Raw genomic sequence first — 26,011 nt, 5'->3', positions numbered from 1 at the left:
GATGACAGAGGGAACATGCAGAACCACAGCAGAACAAAAATGTAATGGCAATGCTCTAGCAGATCATATCGAGCAGAAGTGTAGTGCAAAGAGAATGCCTAGTCCTTCATATAGAATTCCAAATGCACCAGATCAAAGATGGAACACCCAGAACCACAGTGGATGGAAAACAGAATGGTAATGTTCCAGAAGATTACAGTGAGTGGGTGCGGACCACAGAGGGCATCCCAGTAACTGCTGGTGGAGGGGGAAGGCCACAGACATAAATACTGGATCAGGTCCAATCAAGGAGCAGTCTCAGGTCACACTTGATGAAGGTTACAAGCTATGTTACCAAAATATTGTGCAGGTACGATGCTGATATCCAGCAGAACACCCAAAACCCAAGACATCAATATTAAGTATTATTTTTGCTCCATAACGAACTGCAACAGTCACACCGTAATGGAAGGTAGACAATACCTCCCTAGCTGCAGGCAGAACTCAGTTGGCAAAGCATGTTGAGGTAAACAAGCAGTCTCTCCTGTCAGTCACTAGGATGGTGGGTGTCAGCCTGGTGAGGAGTAATGCTCAACACTCCAAAGCCAGAGTTGACTCAGCACACCATGCCAGAGCAGACTCTGCCAGCCAGCACAGACAGCTGAGACATCTGGTAGGAATATACAGGTCAGTGCTGTCCCCAGTGTGGTCATGCCTGCTCACAATGGGGGAATGTGCCCATACAAGTAATGATGAACAGGTACAGCATTTGTCTACATGGGCAGTGTTGGACAGAAGCAGCTAGACAGCTCTGACATGAACTTTGGATCTCTGGAGCCAGATGCCAACAGCTTTTCAAAATTATCCAGCAACATGGACAGCAGGTCCACAGCTAATGGAGGCAGAATTTTCAGGCAGCTGTTTGCTGAACCATTTCAAAGCATGAACTAGTGTAGACCTCTCATAGCTATCTCCTGGTGGTGACTGCATGATGCTTGTCTAGAACTAACAGTATATACATAGAATTGACAGAAGTCATCAGATACCTCCTAATTTCATGTGGACCTCCTTTTGCTCACTGTAGTGCAGCAGCTCATCATGACATGGGCTCAACAGGTTGTTGGAAGTCCTCTGCAGAAATTCTGAGCCATACTACATCTGCAGGCATCCATAATTGCACAAGTGTTGCTGGTGCAGGATTTTGTGTGACTGACCTTTCAATTATGTCCCTTACATGTTTGATGGGATTCATGTTGGGTGGACAAATCATTCACTCAAATGGTCCAGAATATTCTTCAAACCATTTGTGAACAATTACACCTTGCTGATATGGTACAGTGTCATCCATAAAATGTCCATCGTTGTTTGGGAACTTGAAGTTCACGAATGACTGCAAATGGTCTTCAAGTAGCTGACCATAACCTTTCCAGCCAATGATTGGTTCAGTTGGACCTAAGTACTCAGCCCACACCATTTATACAAAGCCTACACCAGTATGGAGCCACCACCAACTTGCACAGTCCTTTGCTGACATCTTGTATCTATGGTTTTGCGGGGTTTGCACCATACTTGAACCCTACCATCAGCCCTTACCAACTGAAATTGGGACTCGTCTGACCAGGACACAGTTTTCTAATCATCTAGTCTCCATCCAATATGGTCACAAGCTTAGGAGAGGTGCTGCAGGTGATGAAGTGTTGTTAGCAATGGCACTCTCATTGGTTGTCTACTGACATAGGCCATTAATGCCAAATTTCAATGCACAATCCTAATGGATATGTTTGTTGACATCCCACATTGATTTCTATGGCTGTTTCATGCAGTGTTGCTTCTCTATTGGCACTGCACTGACAACTCTAAGCTCTATCAAACACTACTGCTTTCGGTTGTTAAGCGAAGGCCTTCAGCCACTGTGTTGCCCATGGTGAGTGGTGATGTCTGAAATTTAGCTTACCCACCACACTCTTGACACAATTGATCTCAGCATATTGAATTTTCTAACAATTTCTGAAGTGGAATGTCCCATGCATCTAGCTCCAACTACCATTCTTCATTCAAAGTCTGCTAATTCCCACTGTGTGGCTGTAATTGTGTTGGAAACCTTTTCACATCAGGCATCTGAGTACAAATGAAAGTTCCACCAACACACTGACCTTTTCTACCTGGTGTACAGAATACTACCACCATTTGTATATGTGCATATCACTATCCCATGACTTTTGTCACCTCAGTGTATACAAGTGTGGTACACTGTTGTTTTTGAAATGGCAGCAGTTGTACCCTCTACATTATAACAAGATCAAAGCAAAAGACATGATCATTGGCCAACCATGACATCATTGCCCCAGCTTTTCCATTGTGTCAGCAACTTCACAGCCCTGACTGTGCCATAGTGACGTAGCAACTTCGCCTTTCAGATGACCTGAGCAGCAATGTCTGCAGTGTTAGTGTAGAATACTCCTTTTTGCACAAGAACAGTCACTACTGAGTTTCTTGTGTCACCCCTCCTGTGATGTCTTTTTGCTGAGACAGTCACAAGGGTTTTCTGCTTCACCAGACAGAACTGCAGCAGTTACCATCAACAAGCTGAATATCACATGCCCTAGAGAGTTTCATCATTTCACACTGTGCAATATTCCAAACCACCTTTGATTTGATCATAGAATTTTTGTATATAGTGCACTTCATTGCATTTTGCAGAAAAAATGAGTTTTACAATGTTGTTTCTAGAACACCAAATTTGTCATGACTGGAACCCACGCTCTGCATTGAATAAAGCTCTCTTTTCCTGAAAAAAGATACTCAGTCCCAGATGTTAACACCCTTCTCAGCTTTCACTGTAATTGTTTCTGGTCCCAAAGGAATACTGAAATTCTTTGTTGTAACAGTATTTTTAAATAAATAATTAAATTTATTGTCTACAGTGTACTCTTAGGAAAGTTTTTCAGGTTATTTTTCCAGTGAATTATTTCTGAATACTGATCCCATGTGAGCAATTAAAAGTATATGAAACTGTACTTTTCCCATCTTGGCAAAATCTGACTGACTGGAATGCTTAATTGCTGCTACTTGATCATAATGCTCAGGCAAATTATTTAGTTTGTGGTAAGTTCCTATGGGACCAAACTGCTGAGGTCATCAGTCTCTAGGCTTACACACTACTTAATCTGACTTGAAACTAACTTACGCTAAGGACAACACACACACACCCAAGCCCAAGGGAGGACTCGAACCTCCAACAGAGGGAGCTGCACGAACTATGACAAGGTGCCCCTGACTGCACGGCTACCCTACATGGCCAAATTATTTATTATAGGCCTTTGAGAAAGATAAAGGCTTCAGTTTGTTGAAGAACCCACAGAGTCCAGAACACTTATATACAGTAATGGCAGTACCTTCATCTGCATGTATTATCATTATTGCGTACAATGTAATGGCTGCTATCCCAATACCCATCAGAAGATGGTTGCATGAAATGATACTAAAGGTTTTTTTTCCTCAGATTAGTGCCAGCATATTTGATTTGCTTTAGCAGTCTAATTTTCTTTATTAAATATAAAAATGTTCTAATTTTATTTCAGCTGTTATGGCGCTCATCTTCAATGTGGATCAGCTTGTTAGCATGCTGTCAATAGGAACACTGACAGCATATTCTATGGTCGCTGCATGTGTGCTTCTTTTAAGGTAAATACTTAAACTATTTAAATTATTTGTTTAACTGAAACATATTTGCCTCATTAGCAGACAGGGCCCCACTGTGAAGGCTGTTCTTGAACACTGGGTTAGTTAGCTGGCATTCATAAACAGCTGGAAATCACCCTGACTAATATCATATGCTTGGAACGCTGTCAAAGCATGTATTGGAAGAGATCCCAAGAGACACCAAAGGTACCTCAAGTGTTATGTTTTACTGTGGATCTTGTCTCTTCTACAAGAAGTATGGGATCTATCACTATTCATCCACCTGACTGTGAGTTGTGTGTTGGTGACCCTGTACGCAGGAGACAGTGAGCGGGTCAAACTCAGGGAGGTATACCAACCCCCCCCCCTTTCTCCTGCCCCCCCCCTCTACTCAACCAATAACTTTGAGGTGCTTCTTCCACTGAAACTTAGCCAGTTAAACCTGCTGTGTCCTGTGTCAAGAGGTGGCAAATGAAAAAGGGTACGGCCTATTATTCATTGGCATTTTGAAAATTAGCATATAATGGTATCTCTTAGAGAAATGGGAGCAAGGGAACTGGAGATTATGGCACATTTTGGAACAAGTTATGCTTGTCACCTATGCTCGAAGTAGTACTTGGGTTGTTACAATGACTGGCAGAGAGGGTTTAGAAAACCAGGCTTGCTCACAGAATTTCAACAAATCTCACGATTTGCAGCATTGCCAATCAAAGTGATCATGGCGCCCTGGTTCTGAGTTGATTGTGAAGGTCCACCCAGAGATTTAGAAGCTTCTGTGACAAGTTAGGCTGTGACTTCCTGGAATTGCACTATGGGGCTGAGAACTGTAAGTTGCCCCTAAATGGATCATGCTATAACCGCACATAATACTTGAACAAGGGGCTGCAGACATGTCCACCAGCATGCTACATTCAAACCACCATCAGCCTCTGCACAGGCCAGCCCCAAGAAGCTACCTACAACTTTCGCACATGGCACAGCACTCACTGTGCTGTCTACCATAGCTCTTCCTTGTACAAGGATAACACAGCAGGCTCTCATCCACAGATGTGTTCTACTGTTCCTGTGTGTGTGTGTGTGTGTGTGTGTGTGTGTGTGTGTGTGTGTGTGTGTGTGTGTGTGTGTGTGTACTTGCATGTGGATTAATCAACTCTTGTTCTTTATGGCTGCACTATTACTTGTGTCTTGCATTATGGCATGACTGGTGATGACCGTGGTGTTCACATCCACGTGCTCATTTTATTAGGTTGTTTGCTCAGTTCTCATGTAATGGAGGCAGTGTTCATGTCTCTCCTTAAACAGTAACAGGCTCCAGTTGCTACCATGAATTTGATGGCCATGTTGACTATGCATGCCAGTGGCGTACCTGCTACCCTTACCCATCTAGATGATGTGGCTGAAGACTGAGAAGGTTATGTGAAACAGCATCAGCAACACTTCTTTGCTTTTGGTGTCATTGATGCTAACATTTGTAAAGCTTTGTTTCTTTCTTAGATTTCCCTTTGGATTTACCAGTTGCTGTGCCAGTTAGTCCCATTCCAGGAACCAGTGTCACTTTTGTTCAACAAAATGTGTAAGTTGTTGTCTAATTATCACCATAAACACATGCATGGTACTGTGGCTCATGTGAGTTCTGTTGATATCATTAAAAGACTGGGACTGATGACCTCAGAAGTTTAGTCCCACAGTGCTCAGAGCCATTAAAAGACCAATCAGCCTTGTCAGGCTTGGGTGGCCAAACTCCACAGCCTTAGTTGCAAATACTGATGCCTATGATGATTCCTATGCTGATTCTATGTTCCTTGATGCCATTCTTCAGCTGGCTCCTGACGAGGAGGTCCACCTGGCTTCAAGGCCGCATTACTTTTGCCCCTACTCACCAATTCTGGCTCAGAATCTCCTTCCACCACTGCCTTTTACCTGCACATGTATATGTGTTTCACTCTTTGCTGTTTTACACGTACAGCTCCAGAGAGATTGTTAAATTTATCTGTAGTATTCAGCTATTTGGTATGATCTTTGATCTTAAAACATATTGACAAAAATATTGCCTCATCGCAATCTATACCTATTTTATTTACCTCCCTACATCTCTTCCCACTTCCACTTGTCTCCCTACATCCCTTCCCACTTCCACCTGTCTCTCTACATCCCTCCCCACTTCCACCTGCCTCACCCTCTTCCATCTCACACCCTGTCCCTCTTTTACCACCCTCCTCACTCTCACTTCCTTTTCCATCCACCCACTCCCCCCCCCCCCCCCCTCTATCTTCTACCTGCTTCCTATGTCTCCTCCCCCCCTGTCCATCATCTGCTGCCCCCTTCTCTGCCTATCTCCCCCCCCCCTCTCTCTCTCTCTCTCTCTCTCTCTCTCTCTCTCTCTCTCTCTCTCTCTCACTCTCTCTCTCTCTCTCACACACACACACACATTCTTACTCTCACTGTCCATCTCCTATGCCACCATCCTGTTATGACCCTCACCCCCATCTCGTCTCATCGGTACATCTACTCTTTCCCACTCTCTCTGTCCATCTCCTATGTCCCCCTGTTATCACTCCCACCTCCACCACAATGAAATGTGGTGCTTACAGGCACAATATTTCTTTTTCAGAATATAAGTAATATAAGTACAAAGTACGGTTGAAATCAATACAGGGGCTAAGGAGGAGATGTGGAACATACACAATATATATACACATATTTTTATGTATGTAAGTGTTGATTCAGACTTCAAGAAGAATATAATAATTCCAATCCCAAAGAAAGCAGGTGTTGACAGATGTGAAAATTACCAAACTATCAGTTTAATAAGCCAAGGCTGCAAAATACTAACACGAATTCTTTACAAGCGATTGGAAAAACTGATAGAAGCCGACCTCGGGGATGATCAGTTTGGATTCCGTAGAAATGTTGGAACACGTGAGGCAGTATTGACCCTACGACTTATCTTAGAAAATAGATTAAGGAAAGGCAAAACTACATATCTAGCATTTGTAGACTTAGAGAAAGCTTTTGTCAATGTTGACTGGAATACTCTCTTTCAAATTCTGAAGGTGGCAGAGGTAAAATAGAGGGAGCAAAAGGCTATTTACAATTTGTACAGAAACCAGATGGCAGTTATAAGAGTCGAGGGGTATGAAATGGAAGCAGTGGTTTGGAAGGGAGTGAGACAGGGTTGTAGCCTATCCCCAATGTTATTTAATCTGTATATGGAGCAAGCAGTAAAGGAAACAAAGGAAAAATTTGGAGTAGGAATTAAAATCCATGGAGAAGAAATAAAAAATTTGAGGTTTGCCGATGACATTGTAATTCTGTCAGAGACAGCAAAGGACATGGAAGAGCAGCTGAACAGAATGGACAGTGTCTTGAAAGGAGGATATAAGATGAACATCAACAAAAGCAAAACGAGGATAATGGAATGTAGTCGAATTAAATCGGGTGTTGCTGCGTGAATTAGATTAGGAAATGAGATGCTTAAAGTAGTAAATGAGTTTTGCTATTTGGGGAGCACAATAACTAATGATGGTCGAAGTAGAGAGAATATAAAATGTAGACTGGCAATGGCAATGAAAGCGTTTTTGAAGAAGAGAAATTTGTTAACATCGAGTATAGATTTAAGTGTCAGGAAGTCATTTCTGAAAGTATTTGTATGGAGTGTAGCCATGTATGGAAGTGAAACATGTATGATAAATAGTTTAGACAAGAAGAGAATAGAAGCTTTCAAAATGTGGTGCTACAGAAGAATGCTGAAGATTAGATGGGTAAATCACATAACTAATGAGGAGGTATTGAATAGAATTGGAGAAAAGAGAAATTTGTGGCACAACTTGACTAGGAGAAGAGATAGGTTGGTAGGGCATATTCTGAGGCATCAAGGGATCACCAATTTAGTATTGGAGGGCAGCATGGAGGGTAAAAATTGTAGAGGGAGACCAAGAGATGAATACACTAAACAGATTCAGAAGGATGAAGGTTGCAGTAGTTACTGGGAGATGAAGAAGCTTGCACAGGATAGAGTAGCATGGAGAGCTGCATCAAACCAGTCTCTGTACTGAAGACCACAACAACAACAACAAGTGTTGACTCAGTACATTATGTTGAAATTACCTGTGGGGTGTGGGAATTCTTTGTTGGAGGTTGGTGGGCAGAGTAAATCACAAGAAATTTGATGACAGTGAAAACTTTATTTACATCTTAACAATTTATAATGGTACACTTGTCCCATGTCATCATGTCATAATGGTGTGGGGGGTGTGGAGGGGGGGGGGGTGGACATATAATCCACAGACTACAGTGCATGTTGTGTAGAGTTGATATAGCCAGCTATCACTATGTTTGGCTCAGAAAGGCAGTTAAGAGACCTTGTAACATGTGCGTTACCCGGCGACCAACAGTGCTGGCTCAACAGCAAGTTGTGGAGGCTGTGCCAAGATTGGCTCTAATTTTGTGGCCTCTAGGCAGGCAGCAAGGCATATTTCTGTAGTTGGACTTAAAACTTTTGATTTTTCACTGTTCATTTCAATCACATTTTATCTAGTCTTTGGCTCACTCTATTTGCAGGATTTCATTCACAGCTCTACAACAGCTACACTGCTTTTACATGGTTTCCAGCACTATTTGCATAGGTCTGTAGGTGGAAGGCTGGTGGGGATTGGATCTGCATCTCAATGCTCGAGGTAGAAATATTGCTTATTATTAACAAAATTATGAGTGTGACTGATGAGGAGGTTCCACGTGCAACAAGTGTGGGCTGATGTCTATTGTGGTACTACCATATACACCCAAATGTTTGTTCCATCAAAATCCAACCATTCTGGACGTCTAGCATTTCGCTCAGGTAGGCAAAAGTGCTGAGTCCAGGATAGCATTCACAAAAGACACATTTTCTCTAGGAAGTATTTTGAAAGGATGGTCAGGTAGGTAGAGTAATCAATAGGTCATATTTTAAGTTTCCAGTTCTGGAAATGGTGGCAGGTTGCTGAAAAGTGAGACAAAATATGTCACAATGAGTGCCATTGATTATTAGGTCTTGTCCTTGTAGCTCTAACCACTGTGTGTTAACCGTCTCTGGTTATAGCATGTGTGGGTGACAATTACCAGGTCTGCCACTGAGAATAACCAATGTCAGTCTACCCTCTGCAAGTTTTTTATTTTACTCCTAATCACTTCCCAAGAACACTCAACACAGGTTTCTTCATGCAGAACAAGTTGAGTTCAGTTTTGTAGGACATACTATGTCTCACTTGCCCCAACACCATAGCAATTCTGAGGTGTAAAGTAACTAGTGGCAGGTGCAACTAGGAGTATGTCATGCATCTTCATCTTTACAAACTTTTTCATAGCTCCCCATGCTACTAGATAGGAGTGGATTACATAGCACTGAAACTCTGCACTTTAAATGAAAGATAATTTTACCTGCATATGCTCTCAATACAGTAACAATTGTTAAGTCAATATCACTATAGCCCTTTGCAAAATCTGAGTTGTTTCTATCCGTTGTGTATCCACTAACAAATAGAATTCCATAGCCTCCAAGTGCTGTAACAAAAAGAATAAGTACAATCCAGAGACCCATTTTACATACCCAAGGTTCTTTACTATTCAGCAATACATTGTCACTTCCATGGCTCCTAGTTTGACAACATATATATTTCAAGCAATTGCAAAGGTTCCTGTGCACCACAAGCTTCCTTCAACTGTATCCATGGATACATACCCTCTGTGCACCAGGTATTGCTGCAGCACTGCCTGCTGGGTTATCCTACACAAACGATATTACACACTCTCCAGCACTCTTTTCTCAAAATCAAAACAGGTGCTCTCTGGCAAGAGGTCTGTTGCACTTCTTTGCCCAAGCAAGCTAATCTACATGCACACTGCCTCAGTGGCAGTCCACTTTGTAATGCTCTACAGTCCTGCTCACTATGAAAAATATCATCGTCTTCTATTAACTTATTGGCTCTCTCTAGGGATGATTTCACTTAGCATCTTGCCAATACTAGCATTACATGATATTTGTTCACTTAATGCGGCTGATTGGCTAAATAAAAGGTCAGTGTTTCAAAATGTATTGCTTTATTACAGTTAAGTGGTCACTTCCAGACTCCAGCACTGCCCGAACGGTAAAGACCCCAAGCAACACTTGCGCTGCCTCTGCCAGATTCTGACACACAAACTAGTCCATCCGTCCAAAATAACAAGATTTATACAATTATCCCATATTCTGGCATTCTAAAACTATTTTCTATGGCTAAATGCCACTGTTATTGAGAAATTACAACTACTGTATTTTAATTCTATGGAAAATTCTTGTAAGACATGTGGCACATGGATACACTATATAAGCATAATGATTTCCTACGAAAATAACCAGCATATGGAAATAGTATCTTTGCACTTTTTCAAAGAGCCTCTATGATGTCATCTGCCACTGAGCATCAATGTCATTGTAATGTTACAACATTCTGTCAAAAACCTGCAATCCATTGAAAACCACTTCTACACAAACCACTGTTACTACAACAGATACACAAGATAATCAATATATTGTGCTGCATAACACTGCCGCTTCCTACCAGAAATAGAGGCTGTACATACAGTCTGGGAACATTTTCAATTATTTATTGCACAAGAACCAAACATTCTACAGATGTCATACATATGCCATTTTGAAGAGAAAACCTGAAAGTTTTTTTCATGCATACCGCCACAGCACAGTTTCGTAATTTGCTGATAGTCAAAGCTAGTTGCAAACATTGTGAGTTCAGGTGCAGAGCGAGCTTTCTGTGTGTTGGAGTTTGATAAAAACAATACAAGTGTGCTACAGCTGTTCAACAGATGTTTAGAAGCCATCAAGACTGATGTCTGCCAGGTCACTCATGGTTCGCATACGGAATGTTTGTCAAAAAAAAAAGAAAAACACCTTTCAGAGTTTCTCTTCAAACTGCAATATGTATGACATCTTTACAATGTTTAGTTCTTGTGCAATAAATAATTGAAAGTGTTCCCAGACTTTATGTACATCCTGCATTATGTGCATTAAGTTTCTGCTGTCATAATTGTTTATATTATGAGGGTTGACTGAAAAGTAATGCCTCCACCTTCGTAACTCTTCAACAGTTGGCAGCATTGGTATGTGGCAGGTACTGGCTTGTTCTGTAGCCTCTTCTCTACAGCTCCAGGGTCAGTCAATGTGATTTAAGCAATGTGCAGTCATTTAATTCTTGACAGCAGAAGGTGGCACCGCAAAGGAGATTCATCAGAGAATGAAAGCAGTTTTGATGATTGTGTTGATGTCAGTACTGTGCTTTGATGTCAGTACTGTACGTTGTTGGGCTAATAAGTTTAAAGATGTTGAAGTGGGAATATCTGACATGCATCACAAACAAGAGTTGGACAACTTGTCACAGTAACGACCAAGTTTCGCAAGAAAATGTTGCCAGATTGATTCAGGACAATCCTCAAATCACTCAGAGAGAAACTGCAAGCACAATCAGCATTTCACAAGAATGTATGGGTCACATTATTGTATTGCTTGGCTACTGGAAGATCTGTGCAAGATGGGTACCCTGGATGCTGACACTTGAAATGAAAGTGCGCAGACTTGAAATTTGCCAGGAACACCTCTTGCATTATGATAATGAAGGCTCCATTCAATTGTGACAGGAGATGAAATGTGGGTACACCATTACGACCCAAAGATGAAACATCAGTCTGTGGAATATTGACACAAAGACATGACCCAGAAAAAGAAATTCAAGATGCAGCCCTCAGCTGGAAAAATCATGGCCACAGTGTTCTGGGATGTGTGTCCTGGGATGCAGATGGTGTTATCCATGTTGATTTCCTTTATTGTGGAACAACAATAAATTCAAAGCATTACATTACAATGCTGGGAACTTTGAAAAGATGGCTAACAAGGGTCTAAAAGGAAAAGGGAAATGTTTTCCTGCAGCATGACAATGCCAAACCACACACTTCACGTGACACCACAGCAGAACTTCAGAGACTGAATCTCTCCACCGTATGAAATCTTCCATGCAGTCCAGATTTAGCACAGTCTGACTTCCATCTGTTCCCATTAATGAAAGATGATCTGCAGGGACATCATTATGCTTCTGATGAAAATGTTGAGAGACCTGTGAGACTGTGGTTGTGGAAACAGATAGTTGACTTCTTCTGTGACGGCTTCAAGAAACTTGTTCATTGTTGGCAGAAATGTATCCAACTGTCTGGTGATTATGTGGAAAAGTGAATATTGGTAATTAAAGATTGCATTCTAAGAATTTTTTCTGCATTTTATCCAAACCAAATTAACAAAGGTGGAGACATTACTTTTCATTCAACCCTTGTATAATGGGCCACCTCATGATTTTAGGGTATGTAGTTAGACTGAAATAATCATAGTGGTAATTCATTTATTCCACTGGGTCATACCTTTCTGCTCTATCACTCCTGCCCCCCCCCCCCTCCCCCATTTTTCTTTCAAGAAAGCCCCGGCAAATGAGGAAGGGTTTCTGGGGTACCCTTAAATTGGCAGAAGCAGCCCACGTGCACCAGAAGTGTACAAATCGGAAGTTATAACTTTACATTGACCAGAGAGATCATTTTAATCATCTGATGAATCCACTCAGTTTTCATGGCTGGTATACAATGCTGTGCCCACATGAGAGGCCACTAGTTTGACATGATCTGCCTACTGATATTTTGGTACAGCCATTGCAACTGTTTTCATTAATTATGGAGGTGTAATTAAATCTTGCAACAGGGTCGGCAGTCAGGCCATTCATGTGATGTGGATGAAACATTTACAAGCTACAACGGTACTGCTCTTGTTTGCACAGGGCAGCTGCACATTTGATATTCAACAGTTGGTTTTAAGGGATTCCGATCAGTATATGACACACACCAAAGGTTTTCATGCTTGTTTCAATTTTCATAACTGCTGAGGATATTGCTGGTTGGCATTGACCATTACACATTGTCAGTCATCAACCATAGTGCTACATGTAACTGCAATAGATGCACCAGATGATATAACTAAAAATGTTGTGAAATCAGAAGTGCAAGTCTATAAGGATTTCAATAAATACAGCTATAGTGGATTAACAAGCTTTTATTCAGCTATATGCTCATCAGGTTTACGCATCTTAACATCTGGATTTTACTACTTGAAAGTTCTGTAAGATGTGTGTAAGTATTTTAACAGTGGTTGCCCTTGGCTTAAAATTATCTGTGCATGATAAAGCCCTTTCTAAACATAACGAGCTTGGCACCATATAATCCTCTATCTTTTAGCAAAATTACATACAGCTAACACCCTCTCTAGGGGATGGTTTACACTAATCGAAAGGGGAAGGCATCTTATGCCCATAAACAACCTCACACAGTGATGGTCTGTACTTTAATGTAACTTTGCAAGAACATACAATAGTTGTGTCACAATCACTATGGTGGCTATTTACCTAATAACTTAAAGTTTTCCCCTTTCGTTCTGTGTACCTGTTATATCCTCCTATACACTTGCAAATGTAATGCACTTGTTCACAACTTCTGAATCCATTAAAGTTGATACAATTGTTTCATTAGCTTGGACATAAAATTAGTACCCTGATCAGTTACCATGGTCTCTAACATCCCAAACTTCACAATCAAGTAGTGCCTTAGTTACCTTCTCCACTTGCTGATTCGGCATAGCAATTACTGATAAATTACACAGAAAGAGAGCAATTATGGTTAAAACACAACCAGCCAATGTCTGTGAAAAGATCTAAGAATAATCATACCAGTCATTTTGAACAGTTTGTTGGCATCTGATCACATCTGCAATGAAATTCACTGATGATGAAGCTCAGCTCTTTTTGTACAGGATACACTGTTTGTCATGTATTGCTCCAAGTCCTACTGCAAGTCCAATTGTCTGCAGAAATGCCAACGTGTTCTATGATGCATACTTTGTCTCAGTCCATCAGCTTTACTGTGCATTTTCCTTCAGTAGTCTAATACTTCAAAATCAAAATCACTAAGAAGTGAAGTTCAGTGGGGCAAGCAGCTTATTGGATCTTTAAGGCCCATAAGCCATTTTAATGCTGCATGGTGTGTTATAACTTTGAAATGCCTACCATATAAGCAGCAATGGGAATATGAGATACTATAAATCAGGCCAAGCACCTCCTTTTCTGTGGACAGTTTTTTTCTGCCTTACTCAGTTTCCTAGAAGTTTAGACTATTGGTTGCTCTGGCGTGTCTGTTTCTTGACTTAACCCTCAAGCAGGCACCCCGGCACGCAGTGTGTGCCAAATTTATATAACTGGTGTATCCAATGTGTTGGCAACAATGGAGACCTCTGAAACTCAACGTATTCCTTCATTATTGTTCTGACAACTGTTATGTGCAGTGCAGTAATTGTTGGTGCAGAGGAGTTTGTTAAATGGAGAATTAGTGTAACCCTGTCACTTCTGGCACACTCAGTGCATTGCACAACTGGTCATGTAAGTATGTTTTTACATCAATATTACCAGAAGGAAAGTTGCTACTCACCATATAGCGGAGATGCTGACCCACAGACAGGCACAACAAAAAGACTCTCGCAATTAAAGCTTTCGGCCACGGCCATTAAGGCCTTCGTCAACAATAGCCCCCCCCCCCCCCCCACCCCCCACACACACACACACACACACACACACACACGCAAAGGCAACTTATGTACACCACTGCAGTCTCAGGCAACTGAAGCCACACTGCGAGCAGCAGCACCTGTGCATGATGGGAGTGGCGACTGGGTGGGTAAGGAGGAGGCTGGGGTAGGGAGTGGGAGAGAGAGTATGGTGAGGGTGGCAAACAGTGAAGTGCTGCAGATTAGACAGAGGGCTGGGGAGAGGTGGGGAGGGGGTGGGGGGGGGAGTAGCATAATAGGAGAGAAATAAGAAGACTGGGAGTGGTGGTGGAATGATGGCTGTGTAGTGCTGGAATGGGAGCAGGGAAGGGGCTAGATGAGTGAGCACAGTAACTACATAGTTGTCATTCCACCTCCACATCCTGGCCCCCTCCCCACCTCTCCGCAGCCCTTCATCTAACCTGCAGCACTTCACTGTCTGCCACCTCCACCATACTATCCCTCCCCATCCCCACCCCTGCCTCCTCCTTACCCCCACCCAGTCGCCACTCCCATCATGTGCTGCAGCCGATTTCAGTTGCTGAGACAGCAGTTGTCTCTTGTGTGTGTGTGTAAGGGGGGGGGGGGGTGTTGTTGTTGGAATTGTGCGAGTCTTTTTGTTGTGCCTATCTGCGACTGGGCATCTCCACTATATGATGAGTAGCAACTTTCCTTCTCATAATACTGTTACATCCCTTCCTGGATTTTCCATTGTTTTATTTTTTTTACATCTGTGAACATAGCATAACATTTTACTTACAATGTTCCTATGGCCCGTGTTCATTATAAACTTTTATTTTAGGGTAAGAAAGCATTTAACTAATGAGGAACTCAAATGGCTCTTGAATGAAGATCCAGATTTTACAAAATATGTAGACACTATATCAGACAATGATGCTGATGAGGAAGTACTCGTAGTGACCATGGCACTGAAAGTGAATGAGAATATGAGTCAGACGAAAATGACGACAATAATTGTTAATCAGGTTCTATAGGTGATTTGTTTGTGGGAAGAGACAAAACTCCTAAATGGAAAAGTACTAGCTCTGCCACAAGCAAAGTAAGAAGGAAAAGCATTGTAAACATTTTTTCTGGACCCATGGCTACTGCCAAGGATGTAACAACTGAGATTTCTGGATTCTTCAAGTTAATTAACAAGTGTCTGTGTATGTGCGGATGGATATGTGTGTGTGTGCGAGTGTATACCTGTCCTTTTTTCCCCCTAAGGTAAGTCTTTCCACTCCCGGTATTGGAATGACTCCTTACCCTCTCCCTTAAAACCCACATCCTTTCGTCTTTCCCTCTCCTTCCCTCTTTCCTGATGAAGGAACCATTTGTTGCGAAAGCTTGAATTTTGTGTGTATGCTTGTGTTTGTTTGTGTGTCTATCGACCTGCCAGTGCCTTTGTTTGGTAAGTATCATCATCTTTGTTTTTAGATATATTTTTCCCACGTGGAATGTTTCCCTCTATGATACTATTGTGAAATATACAAACAAATATATTCAGCTCAAACCAGAATTTTCTGATTATCAGAGAGAAAGATACAAAAAAAAATGAAGAGAAATGAAATACTAGCACTCTTTGGGTTACTTTCTCTCTTCAGAATGAAGAAAGCTAACCACATGAATGTAATTGCTGGGGAATACTGATGGATCAGGAATCGAAATTGGTAGAGCTGTGATGAGCTACAAGCAGTTTCTATTCTTGTTGCGTTGTATTTGTTACGATGATAAAACCACAAGAGAAGAGAGGAGAAGATCTGACAAGTTGGCTACAGTATGTTCTATTCTGGATGAGTTTGAGTTTGAAACCAACTGCAAAAGTATGTACAGCATTGGTGAGTTTATAACCATTTATGAGAAACTTCAAGCTTTCTGTGGTTGTTGTGGATTTGTGCAATATATCCCCAACAAACCTGCCAAATATGGCATTGAGATATTTGCACTTTGTGATGGGAAAACATTTTTTACAAGCAACCTTGAGTTGTACTGTGGAAAGCAGCCTGAAGGACCTTATGCAGTCTCAAATACAGTATCAGTAGTAGTTCACAGAGTCGTGAGTCATACAGAGGGATCCAACAGGAATATAACTATGGACAATTGGCCCACAAGTTGCCCCTTGGCTATGTTGCTATTAGGTAAAAGGCTTACGTGTATCGGGACAGTCAGAAAGAATAAACAAGATATTCCCTTGGAATTCCTGCCCAAGAAAAATTGAGTACCTGGTTCATCCCTCTTTGGACATAAAAACCGTTAGATGTTGGTTTCATATGTACCAAAGAAGAACAAGGCAGTATTGTTGTTGTTAACTGTGCACGATTCAAGTACTATCGATGAAGAGTGTTGAAAGCCGGAGATTCTGTTAGATTACAGTGCCAGTAACAGTGGTGTTGATACAGTCAACCAGATGTGTGGCACATATTTTGTGGCCCGTATAACAAGAATGTGGCCTTTAGAAATCTTTTTCGCTCTGATGGACATTGCTGGTACCTACGACCAGATCTTTTTAACTAAAATGGACAAAATCAAAAGGTTGCAAGAAGAGTATTTCTGAACAACCTGGCTTATGACTTCATGAAACCACATCTAATAGCCAAGATTCAGAGCATTCCCAAGGACATATTGCTGTTCCTTGAAAGGTACCAGACAACATCTGAGCAAGTTAAGAAGCATTCAGCTAAGAAACAGGGATGCTGTGTTATCTGTGGAAGGAACAAGAATATTAACACAACAATAAAGTGTGATTCTTGTAATAGTTTTGTTTGCAGGAAGCATACGAGTGTTAGTAACACATGTGAAAAGTGTCAAGTTACACCAGTAGACAGATGACTAGTGGTTTGAATCTTGACATCTCTTAAATTGCCAAGTAGTGAACATGGCCTGTCTGTAAGCTGTTATAATATGGTTTCTGTAGGCATTCATTACAAAAATATTAATTTTCAATGCTCACAGCACAATATAGATTTTTTGGAACTATGTAATTTGTGTGTTTAGATGTATATAAAAATTAACAACCAAATAAATAACAAAACATTCATTCCCACCATATGTGAGCAACAGTGTAGAGACATTTCTTGGCTAGATATGTAACATTATTTCTTAGTATTTTCCACTGTGCCCATAATAAATTATTTGTATTAATTGCACAGTAAAATCTGTTATTTCATTATTATTGATATCATTTTTAGGGATACTATATCTACCCTTAAAAACAATAAACTAATTAATATAAATACTAGCATGAGAGCATATGAAAATAACTATAGATCTGAGCAGTGATAGTGGCACATAAAATGCACCATGCGACTGCTCGTGCAACAAAAAAAATGTGCCCCTGCTGGAGCGTTAACAACCAACTCACAAGGTGAAGTTTCTGTAACTTCTAGTATGAGGAAGTGACAGCTGTAAAAGGTGAAAGATTTATTCATTTTGAAGGGAAACCAGAGTTAGCATCTCTGGGACCACTATGTTTAAACCAAGATTTAAGGCACAAATCATTTCAATTTTTTAATTTTGTGCTATATAACATTTCTACAATTATTAATTGTTGTTTAAATTATCCTTGTTTCTTTTATTGCACTAAATGAAGTCTGCAGCATTTTATTATTCATGACACAAAATCACATACTTTTGAGACAGTTTTTTAATAGTACATGTAAATTGGTATTAGAGAACTGAATGTTGCATTCTGAAAAATTATACTACTTCTGTAGCAACTGAATTTCCGCATAAAATTAAATTTCAGCATTTAAATTTGCACTTAAAAATTCCACTCAATAGATGCAAAAAGAAAGTCTGAAAAATTGACATTCAGTATTGGGATCTACATTTTTATCATCATCACTCAGAACACTTTAAATATTTAATTGGAGAAACAGACAGATCCCCATCACAATTGTCCTGAAGTTCTTTCTCTGAATGATGCTCTTGTTTGGTAGTAGGACTGTGATCACTGGATATTTTAAAATCATTATCTTTTTTGTCTATTTCATGACCTATATTACTGACACCTTCCTTCATCCACCAAATAAAAATTTCATCAAACTGAAACATTCTTGTGAACACATTTTGTACTGCACCACACTGAAGAAAACAGGTACATACTTCACGAGGCATGGTCTAGGAGACCCTAACACCTACCAATAACCTGTGTCAGCAAGGACAAAGATGGCGATAATGGAACTGACAATAAAACATTATAGGATTGGCACTTCAAGGAGGGTACAAACAATATAGAAGCATTCTGCCACAAATGACCTGGGAGATTGAGTTCAAAACTTTCTCGCGGTCTGAGAGAGCATTCCTCATAAGTTAAGGGTTAATAAACATAATAAGGTGTGACTGCAGGCATCACAAGATAGTATGAATTGCTTCTGATAATCCAAGAAAGGAAGGTCATGACTAGAGTTAAATAGGTCTCTTAATTGCACACAGGTGTAAGAAGTCTTGCTACTTACACAAACCTCCTGTAATAATCAGAAAAATCTAGTAAGACTAGGAAAGCTCCAATGGCAGGTACAACCTGGCGTCTGTTCACACACCATTCTGGCTGATAATGTGTCACAAATTGTGAACATTGTTCGGTATGAAATGACACTTTTCCAAAATGTCAGTTGTGCTGCTAACGGTCAGCTACAAATGTGCTGTACATGTACCATGCGGTCTAGGATGACCTTATAAATTACTATGTCATGTGAGTACACCTTACACTGTTTCTGTTTCAGACCTCATAATATTCCATCTTACAGGTGTTCGAATGTCACCAGTACATGCTTCAATCTGAGTGGCCTCCAGAAGTACTGGTAATGATGATGGAACCCTAAGTGCAGCCTTATATCTCCTTTGCTAGTATCTCCAAATGATGGTACACACTTTGCAAAATCACATAAAATAATGAAATGCTCCAGGCTACTCAGAGTTTGTGAAGTTTGGCATTAGTACTGCATCCTTGCCTGTACAGTTATTTAAATACCAACAGTCATAACAGTATCTAAAGGTTTTACTCCCATCTGAGCTATTTTTCAGTACAATTACTATTTGTGCTCCCTCCCCCTCAGCTGGTACTCTCTTCTGTTATCCCAAACTGTCAAACTGTCGATTTATCAGTGGATGGAGGTAATATGGAAACCATTATGGTTTCCTGTAAACAGATGATTCATTTACAGTGTGGTAATACTTTGCTGTGTTATCAGTGTAGTTGACAATATTCTGGAAGAGTTGAAAATCTCTGCATATTACACTGACAGCTTTTCCTTTTCCTCCTCGTTCCTTGCAAATATGACACTTTGCCCCACACTGAGGCTAAATTGGTACGCTATCCTGACTTAGAGCATTTTATATTTAAATCACAACCTAACTATTCTTCCTTCAACACATCCAGATTGGCTCTCAGTGGACTTCTTCATAGCCCCACATTCATTGATTCAAAATTAGCTACGTTGATGGGCAATACCTGAATTCTGTCAACTTCTGGTACTTATGATAAACTATGACACACAAAACACAGTGCCCTGTCCAGTTCCTTGTTTTCTGCCAAGGGTCAACCACAGACAATGTATTAACTGGAAAATATGTTCCTATATCTACCCAGACCATCCTCCCTATGCCTTTTGGTATTTTACCCTGCAAGTAAAGTCTAAGTAACTGTGCATACAGTTCAGGTGACATCCCTTGTTGTAGGCATGTGCCTTGTGGCATTTCAGTTAATACAGCAATAAAACTAAAACACAATGATGTCTCATCCAGCTCTGCTATGCACCATTCCAGATCAACTTATGCAAGATGCTTACTTGGGAAATCCAGTCTAAATATGACATTGTAGTTATTGCCCCCTCAACAGAAACCATCCACACAAGTCTTGGAAGTCTTCTACTCAGTAGTTCATCCATGGAAAACCAAGTGAAAGAGTACCACATCCACCAATGCTACTTACTAAGTATAGCCTGGTTTGCTATGGATACCTGTGATCCAGTATCCAGTAAGAATTTACACACCCTTCCTCCTATATAGCCAGTCAAATACTAGTCTGCCAGTGATTCAGTACATGGGTATTCTGAGATCAAATTTATTGTGAATGCTGCACAGTGGCCACACTGTTTCTTTTCTCCTTTAACACCTATGACCGTCTTCCTTGTGCCTGTGGAAAAATTTGCTGACATACCCATTCTGACCCCCCCCCCCCATGAACCATGGACCTTGCCGTTGGTGGGGAGGCTTGCGTGCCTCAGCAATACCGATAGCCGAACCGTAGGTGTGCAACCACAACGGAGGGGTATCTGTTGAGAGGCCAGACAAACGTGTGGTTCCTGAAGGGGGGCAGCAGCCTTTCCAGTAGTTGCAGGGGCAACAGTCTGGATGATTGACTGATCTGGCCTCGTAACACTAACCAAAACGACCTTGCTGTGCTGGTACTGCAAACGGCTGAAAGCAAGGGCAAACTACACCCGTAATTTTTCCCGAGGGCATGCAGCTTTACTGTAGGGTTAAATGATGATGCTGTCCTCTTGGGTAAAATATTCCGGAAGTAAAATAGTCCCCCATTCGGATCTCTGGGCAGGGACTAACCAGGAGGATGTCATTATCAGGAGAAAGAAAACTGACATTCTACGGATCACAGCGTGGAATGTCAGATCCCTTAATCGGGCAGGTAGGTTAGAAAATTTAAAAAGGGAAATGGATAGGTTAACGTTAGATATAGTGGTAATTAGTGAAGTTCAGTGGCAGGAGGAACAAGACTTCTGGTCAGGTGAATACAGGGTTATAAACACAAAATCAAATAGGGGTAATGCAGGAGTAGGTTTAATAATGAATAGGAAAATAGGAATGCAGGTAAGCTACTACAAACAGCGTAGTGAATGCATTATTGTGGCCAAGATAGATATGAAGCCCACGCCTACCACAGTAATAGAAGTTTATATGCCAACTAGCTCCACAGATGACGAAGATATTGAAGAAATGTATGATTAAATAAAAGAAATTATTCAGACAGTGAAGGGAGACGAAAATTTAATAGCCATGGATGACTGGAATTTGTCAGTAGGAAAAGGGAGAGAAGGAAACGTAGTAGGTGAATATGGATTGGGGGTAAGAAACGAAAGAGGAAGCTGCCTGGTACAGTTTTGCACAGAGCATAACTTAATCGTAGCTAACACTTGGTTCAAGAATCATAACAGAAGACTTTATACATGGAAGAAGCCTGGAGATACTGACAGGTTTCAGATAGATTATATAATGCTAAGACAGATATTTAGGAACCAGGTTTTAAATTGTAAGACATTTTCAGGGGCAGATGTAGACTCTGACCACAATCTATTGTTTATGAACTGTATATTAAAACTGAAGAAACTGCAAAAATGTGGGAATTTAAGGAGATGGGACCTGGATAAACTGAAAGAACCAGAGGTTGTAGAGAGTTTCAAGGAGAGCATAAGGGAACAATTGTCAAGAATGGGGGAAAGAAATACAGTAGAAGAAGAATGGGTAGCTTTGAGGGATGAAGTAGTGAAGGCAGTAGAGGATCAAGTAGGTAAAAAGACGAGGGCTGGTAGAAATCCTTGGGTAACAGAAGAAATATTGAATTTAATTGATGAAAGGAGAAAATATAAAAATGCAGTAAATGAAGCAGGCAAAAAGGAATACAAAAGGTCTCAAAAATGAGATCGACAGGAAGTGCAAAATGGCTAAGCAGGGATGGCTAGAGGACAAATGTAAGGATGTAGAGGCTTATCTCACTAGGGGTAAGATAGATACTGCCTACAGGAAAATTGAAGAGACCTTTGGAGAAAAGAGAGTCACTTGTATGAATATCAAGAGCTCAGATGGAAACCCAGTTCTAAGCAAAGAAGGGAAAGCAGAAAGGTGGAAGGAGTATATAGAGGGTCTATACAAGGGCGATGTACATGAGGACAAAATTTTGGAAATGGAAGAGGATGTAGATGAGGATGAAGTGGGAGATATGATACTGCGTGAAGAGTTTGACAGGTCACTGAAAGACCTGAGTCGAAACAAAGCCCCGGGAGTAGATAACATTCCATTAGAACTACTGACTGCCTTGGGAGAGCCAGTCCTGACAAAACTCTACCACCTGGTGAGCAAAATGTATGAGACAGGCGAAATTCCCTCAGACTTCAAGAAGAATATAATAATTCCAATTCCAAAGAAAGCAGTTGTTGACAGATGTGAAAATTACCGAACTATCAGTTTAATACGTCACGGCTGCAAAATACTAATGCGAATTCTTTACAGGCGAATGGAAAAACTAGTAGAAGCCGACCTCGGGGAAGATCAGTTTGGATTCCGTAGAAATATCGGAACATGTGAGGCAAGGGGCGGCAGGGGTAAAATACAGGGAGCGAAAAGCTATTTACAATTTGTACAGAAACCAGACGGCAGTTATGAGAGTCAAGGAGCATGAAAGGAAAGCAGTGGTTGGGAAGGGAGTGAGACAGGGTTGTAGCCTCTCCCTGATGTTATTCAATCTGTATATTGAGCAAGCAGTGAAGGAAACGAAAGAAAAATTTGGAGTAGGTATTAAAATCCATGGAGAAGAAATAAAAACTTTGAGGTTCGCCGATGACATTGTAATTCTGTCAGAGACAGCAAAGGACTTGGAAGAGCAGTTGAATGGAATGGACAGGGTCTTGAAAGGAGGATATAAGATGAACATCAACAAAAGCAGAACGAGGATAATGGAATGTAGTCAAATTAAGTCGGGTGATGCTGGCACGTTAAGTAGTAAAGGAGTTTTGCTATTTGGGGAGCAAAATAACTGATGATGGTTGAAGTAGAGAGGATATAAAATGTATACTGGCAATGGCAAGGAAAGTATTTCTGAGGAAGAGAAATTTGTTAACATCGAGTATAGATTTAAGTGTCAGGAAGACGTTTCTGAAACTATTTGTATGGTGTATAGCCATGCATGGAAGTGAAACATGGGCAATAATTAGTTTGGACAAGAAGAGAATAGAAGCTTTTGAAATGTGGTGCTACAGAAGAATGCTGAAGATTGGATGGGTAGATCACATAACTAATGAGGAAGTATTGAATAGGATTGGGGAGAAGAGAAGTTTGTGGCACAACTTGACTAGAAGAAGGGATCGGTTGGTAGGACATGTTCTGAGGCATCAAGGGATCACCAGTTTAGTATTGGAGGGCAGTGTGGAGAGTAAAAATCGTAGAGGGAGACCAAGAGATGAATACACTAAGCAGATTCAAAAGGATGTAGGTTGCAGTAGGTACTGGGAGATGAAGAAGCTTGCACAGGATAGAGTAGCATGGAGAGCTGCATCAAACCAGTCTCTGTACTGAAGACCACAACAATAACAACAACAACAACAACCCATATGGGTGTCCAGTTCACTTTCACTTACCACACCGAGCTTTTCTACAATTTTACTGAATGAGACCAGGTTGACCACATTGATAGCATATGATCCCTTCATTAAAGATTAACTTATTTTCCCTAGGTAGATCACAGCATCTATCTCTGCTAAGGAAATCCAGTCACCACAGCTTCATTTCAGGTCTTTGGAAATTCTATCTTTATGAGAAATTTCACCTGGCAACCCCACAAGTATGCATCTAGTGCCCTCTGCTGCGCCTCTTTAAGAATAGCCTTGTTGATAGTGTTGTCATCTATTAGCTCATAAGTATTAATATTCAGCTTCCTAGTCTGGTTATCAAAACTTTCCATGGATTCCACTTTTCATTGAGCTGTACTGTTAAATTTCTCATTGTACAACCCAGAGGGAGTTTTCCTCCTTTTCAATTCCAACCGTCCAAGATGGAAATAAATAACCACACAGGCCCATACAAAAATTTAAAGTTGGCATTTACTTGTCCTCCTGTAGAAAACCACTGCTGAACTGCTGCTGCCAGTGTTGCTCTTCATTGATATGGACGTCAGACCACCATTGCAGTCTTCACCAGTCCTTCTAACACCACTAGTTGGAGTGCAGAGGTTCTCTGGTGGAAGTAGGTAGGCAAGATATGCCACAAGCAGCATGTTACAGTGGGGGTGTCGAGTGACTTTATGGCTGGGACGGCTTCAGTTCAACCTCATTCCATCAATACTGTGACTGAACTCTGAAGCTGGTGGTCTGTTCAGGATGACAGTTGACTGGCAGTGGCCTCAAGACTGAAGCCCACCCTACTGCAGACACTATCTCAATGACTCACTGATTTGATACCTAGCCTGATCAGACGGTCAGTATTTATATACACTAGAGTGGGTGTGAGTGACCACCATAGATGTTATGTGTGCTGTACATCAAAGCATCCTTGGTTATGATAACCTCATTGTTCATCAACTAGGCAGGTGTGCTATGGCTCCTATGTGGGCAGCGTGTCGCAGCAAATGGCATGCTTTCAGAAATGAGTTCGTGACTTTGTCTTGGGCTGTTACATGCCAGAATACTGTTAAAATGAAGCTTTGATTCCTAGAACAACATCTTATCTTTTAAAAAGATGTGAATTTGTTGTAGCAGTAAACCACAGACAAAATAAATAACAAGTAACTGATTGTGTTTCCCAAACAAAACATTACTATCAAAGCCTGCACCACAGTAACTTTACTATCATAAAAAGTAATGTTATTCAATACTACCAGTTAGGTGATAACTAGAACATAAATTTGTAAAACTGTAATTCTTTACAAGACTCCAAATTCAGTGGCCTTCAACTATCAAAAACCCAATAATAGAGAAATTAAGAGTAACTCATGGAAACGATTCTGTTGCTGCCCTTTAAAAGTAGTTCTTTATGTGCATTTGTTTCACTCTTATTTTAAAAAGACATTTTCATTAGTAATAATACGAGAGAAGGAAAGTTGCTACTCACCATATAGCAGAGGTGCTGAGTCACAATAGGCACCATAAAAAGATTCACGCAATCATAGCTTTTGGCAATTAAAACCTTTGTCAGCAGTAGACATGCACACACACACTCACGCAAGTGCAACTTGCACACACGTCTGCAGTTTCAGAGAGCTGAAACTACACTGCGAGCAGCAGCACCAGTGCATGATGGAAGTGGCGACTGGGTGGGGGTAAGGAGGAGGCTGGGGCGGGGAGGGGGAGGGATAGTATGGTGGGAGTGGCGGACAGTGAAGTGTTGCAGTTTAGACAGAGTGCAGGAGAGAAGGTCCTGAGGGGGGAGGGGGTAAGTAGCGGAAAGGAGAGAAATAAAAATAAAAATGAATTAAAAGACTGGGTGTGGTGGTGAAATGACGGCTGTCTAATGCTGGAATGGGAACAGGGAGGGGGCTGGTTGGGTGAGGACAGTGACTAACAAAGGTTCAGGCCAGGAGGGTTATGGGAACGTAGGATGTATTGCAGGGAAAGTTCCAACCTGCGCAATTCAGAAAAGCTGGTGTTGGTGGGAAGGACCCATATGGCACAGGCTGTGAAGCAGTCATTGAGATGAGGGGTATCGTGTTTGGCAGCATGTTCAGCTACAGGGTGGTCCACTTGTTTTTTGGCCACAGTTTGTCGGTGGCCGTTCATGTGGACAGACAGCTTGTTGGTTGTCATGCCTACATAGAATGCAGCACAGTGCTTGCAGCTTAGCTTGTAAATCACACGGCTGGTTTCACAGGTAGCCCTGCCTTTCATGGGATAGGTGATGTTAGTGACTGGAGTAGGTGGCGGTAGGAGGATGTATGGGACAGGTCTTGCATCTAGGTCTATTACAGGGGTATGA

The 26,011-nt window shown here is 41.2% G+C and overlaps 1 protein-coding gene across 2 annotated transcripts in view; it reads left to right on the top strand.

Annotated features, from left to right (window-relative positions):
- LOC124605820 (high affinity cationic amino acid transporter 1-like) overlaps positions 1-26,011 on the top strand; it is a 180,389-nt gene that overhangs the window by 110,236 nt on the left and 44,142 nt on the right. For both annotated transcript variants that reach the window (XM_047137738.1, XM_047137736.1), the window contains one exon: positions 3,561-3,663. In XM_047137738.1, the coding sequence (XP_046993694.1) occupies positions 3,561-3,663 (103 nt within the window). The remainder of the gene's footprint in view (positions 1-3,560; positions 3,664-26,011) is intronic.

The sequence above is a fragment of the Schistocerca americana genome, chromosome 3 (assembly GCF_021461395.2).
Source record: "Schistocerca americana isolate TAMUIC-IGC-003095 chromosome 3, iqSchAmer2.1, whole genome shotgun sequence".
Classification (NCBI taxonomy): domain Eukaryota; kingdom Metazoa; phylum Arthropoda; class Insecta; order Orthoptera; family Acrididae; genus Schistocerca; species Schistocerca americana.
This window is presented reverse-complemented; position numbering and strand designations above follow the sequence as displayed.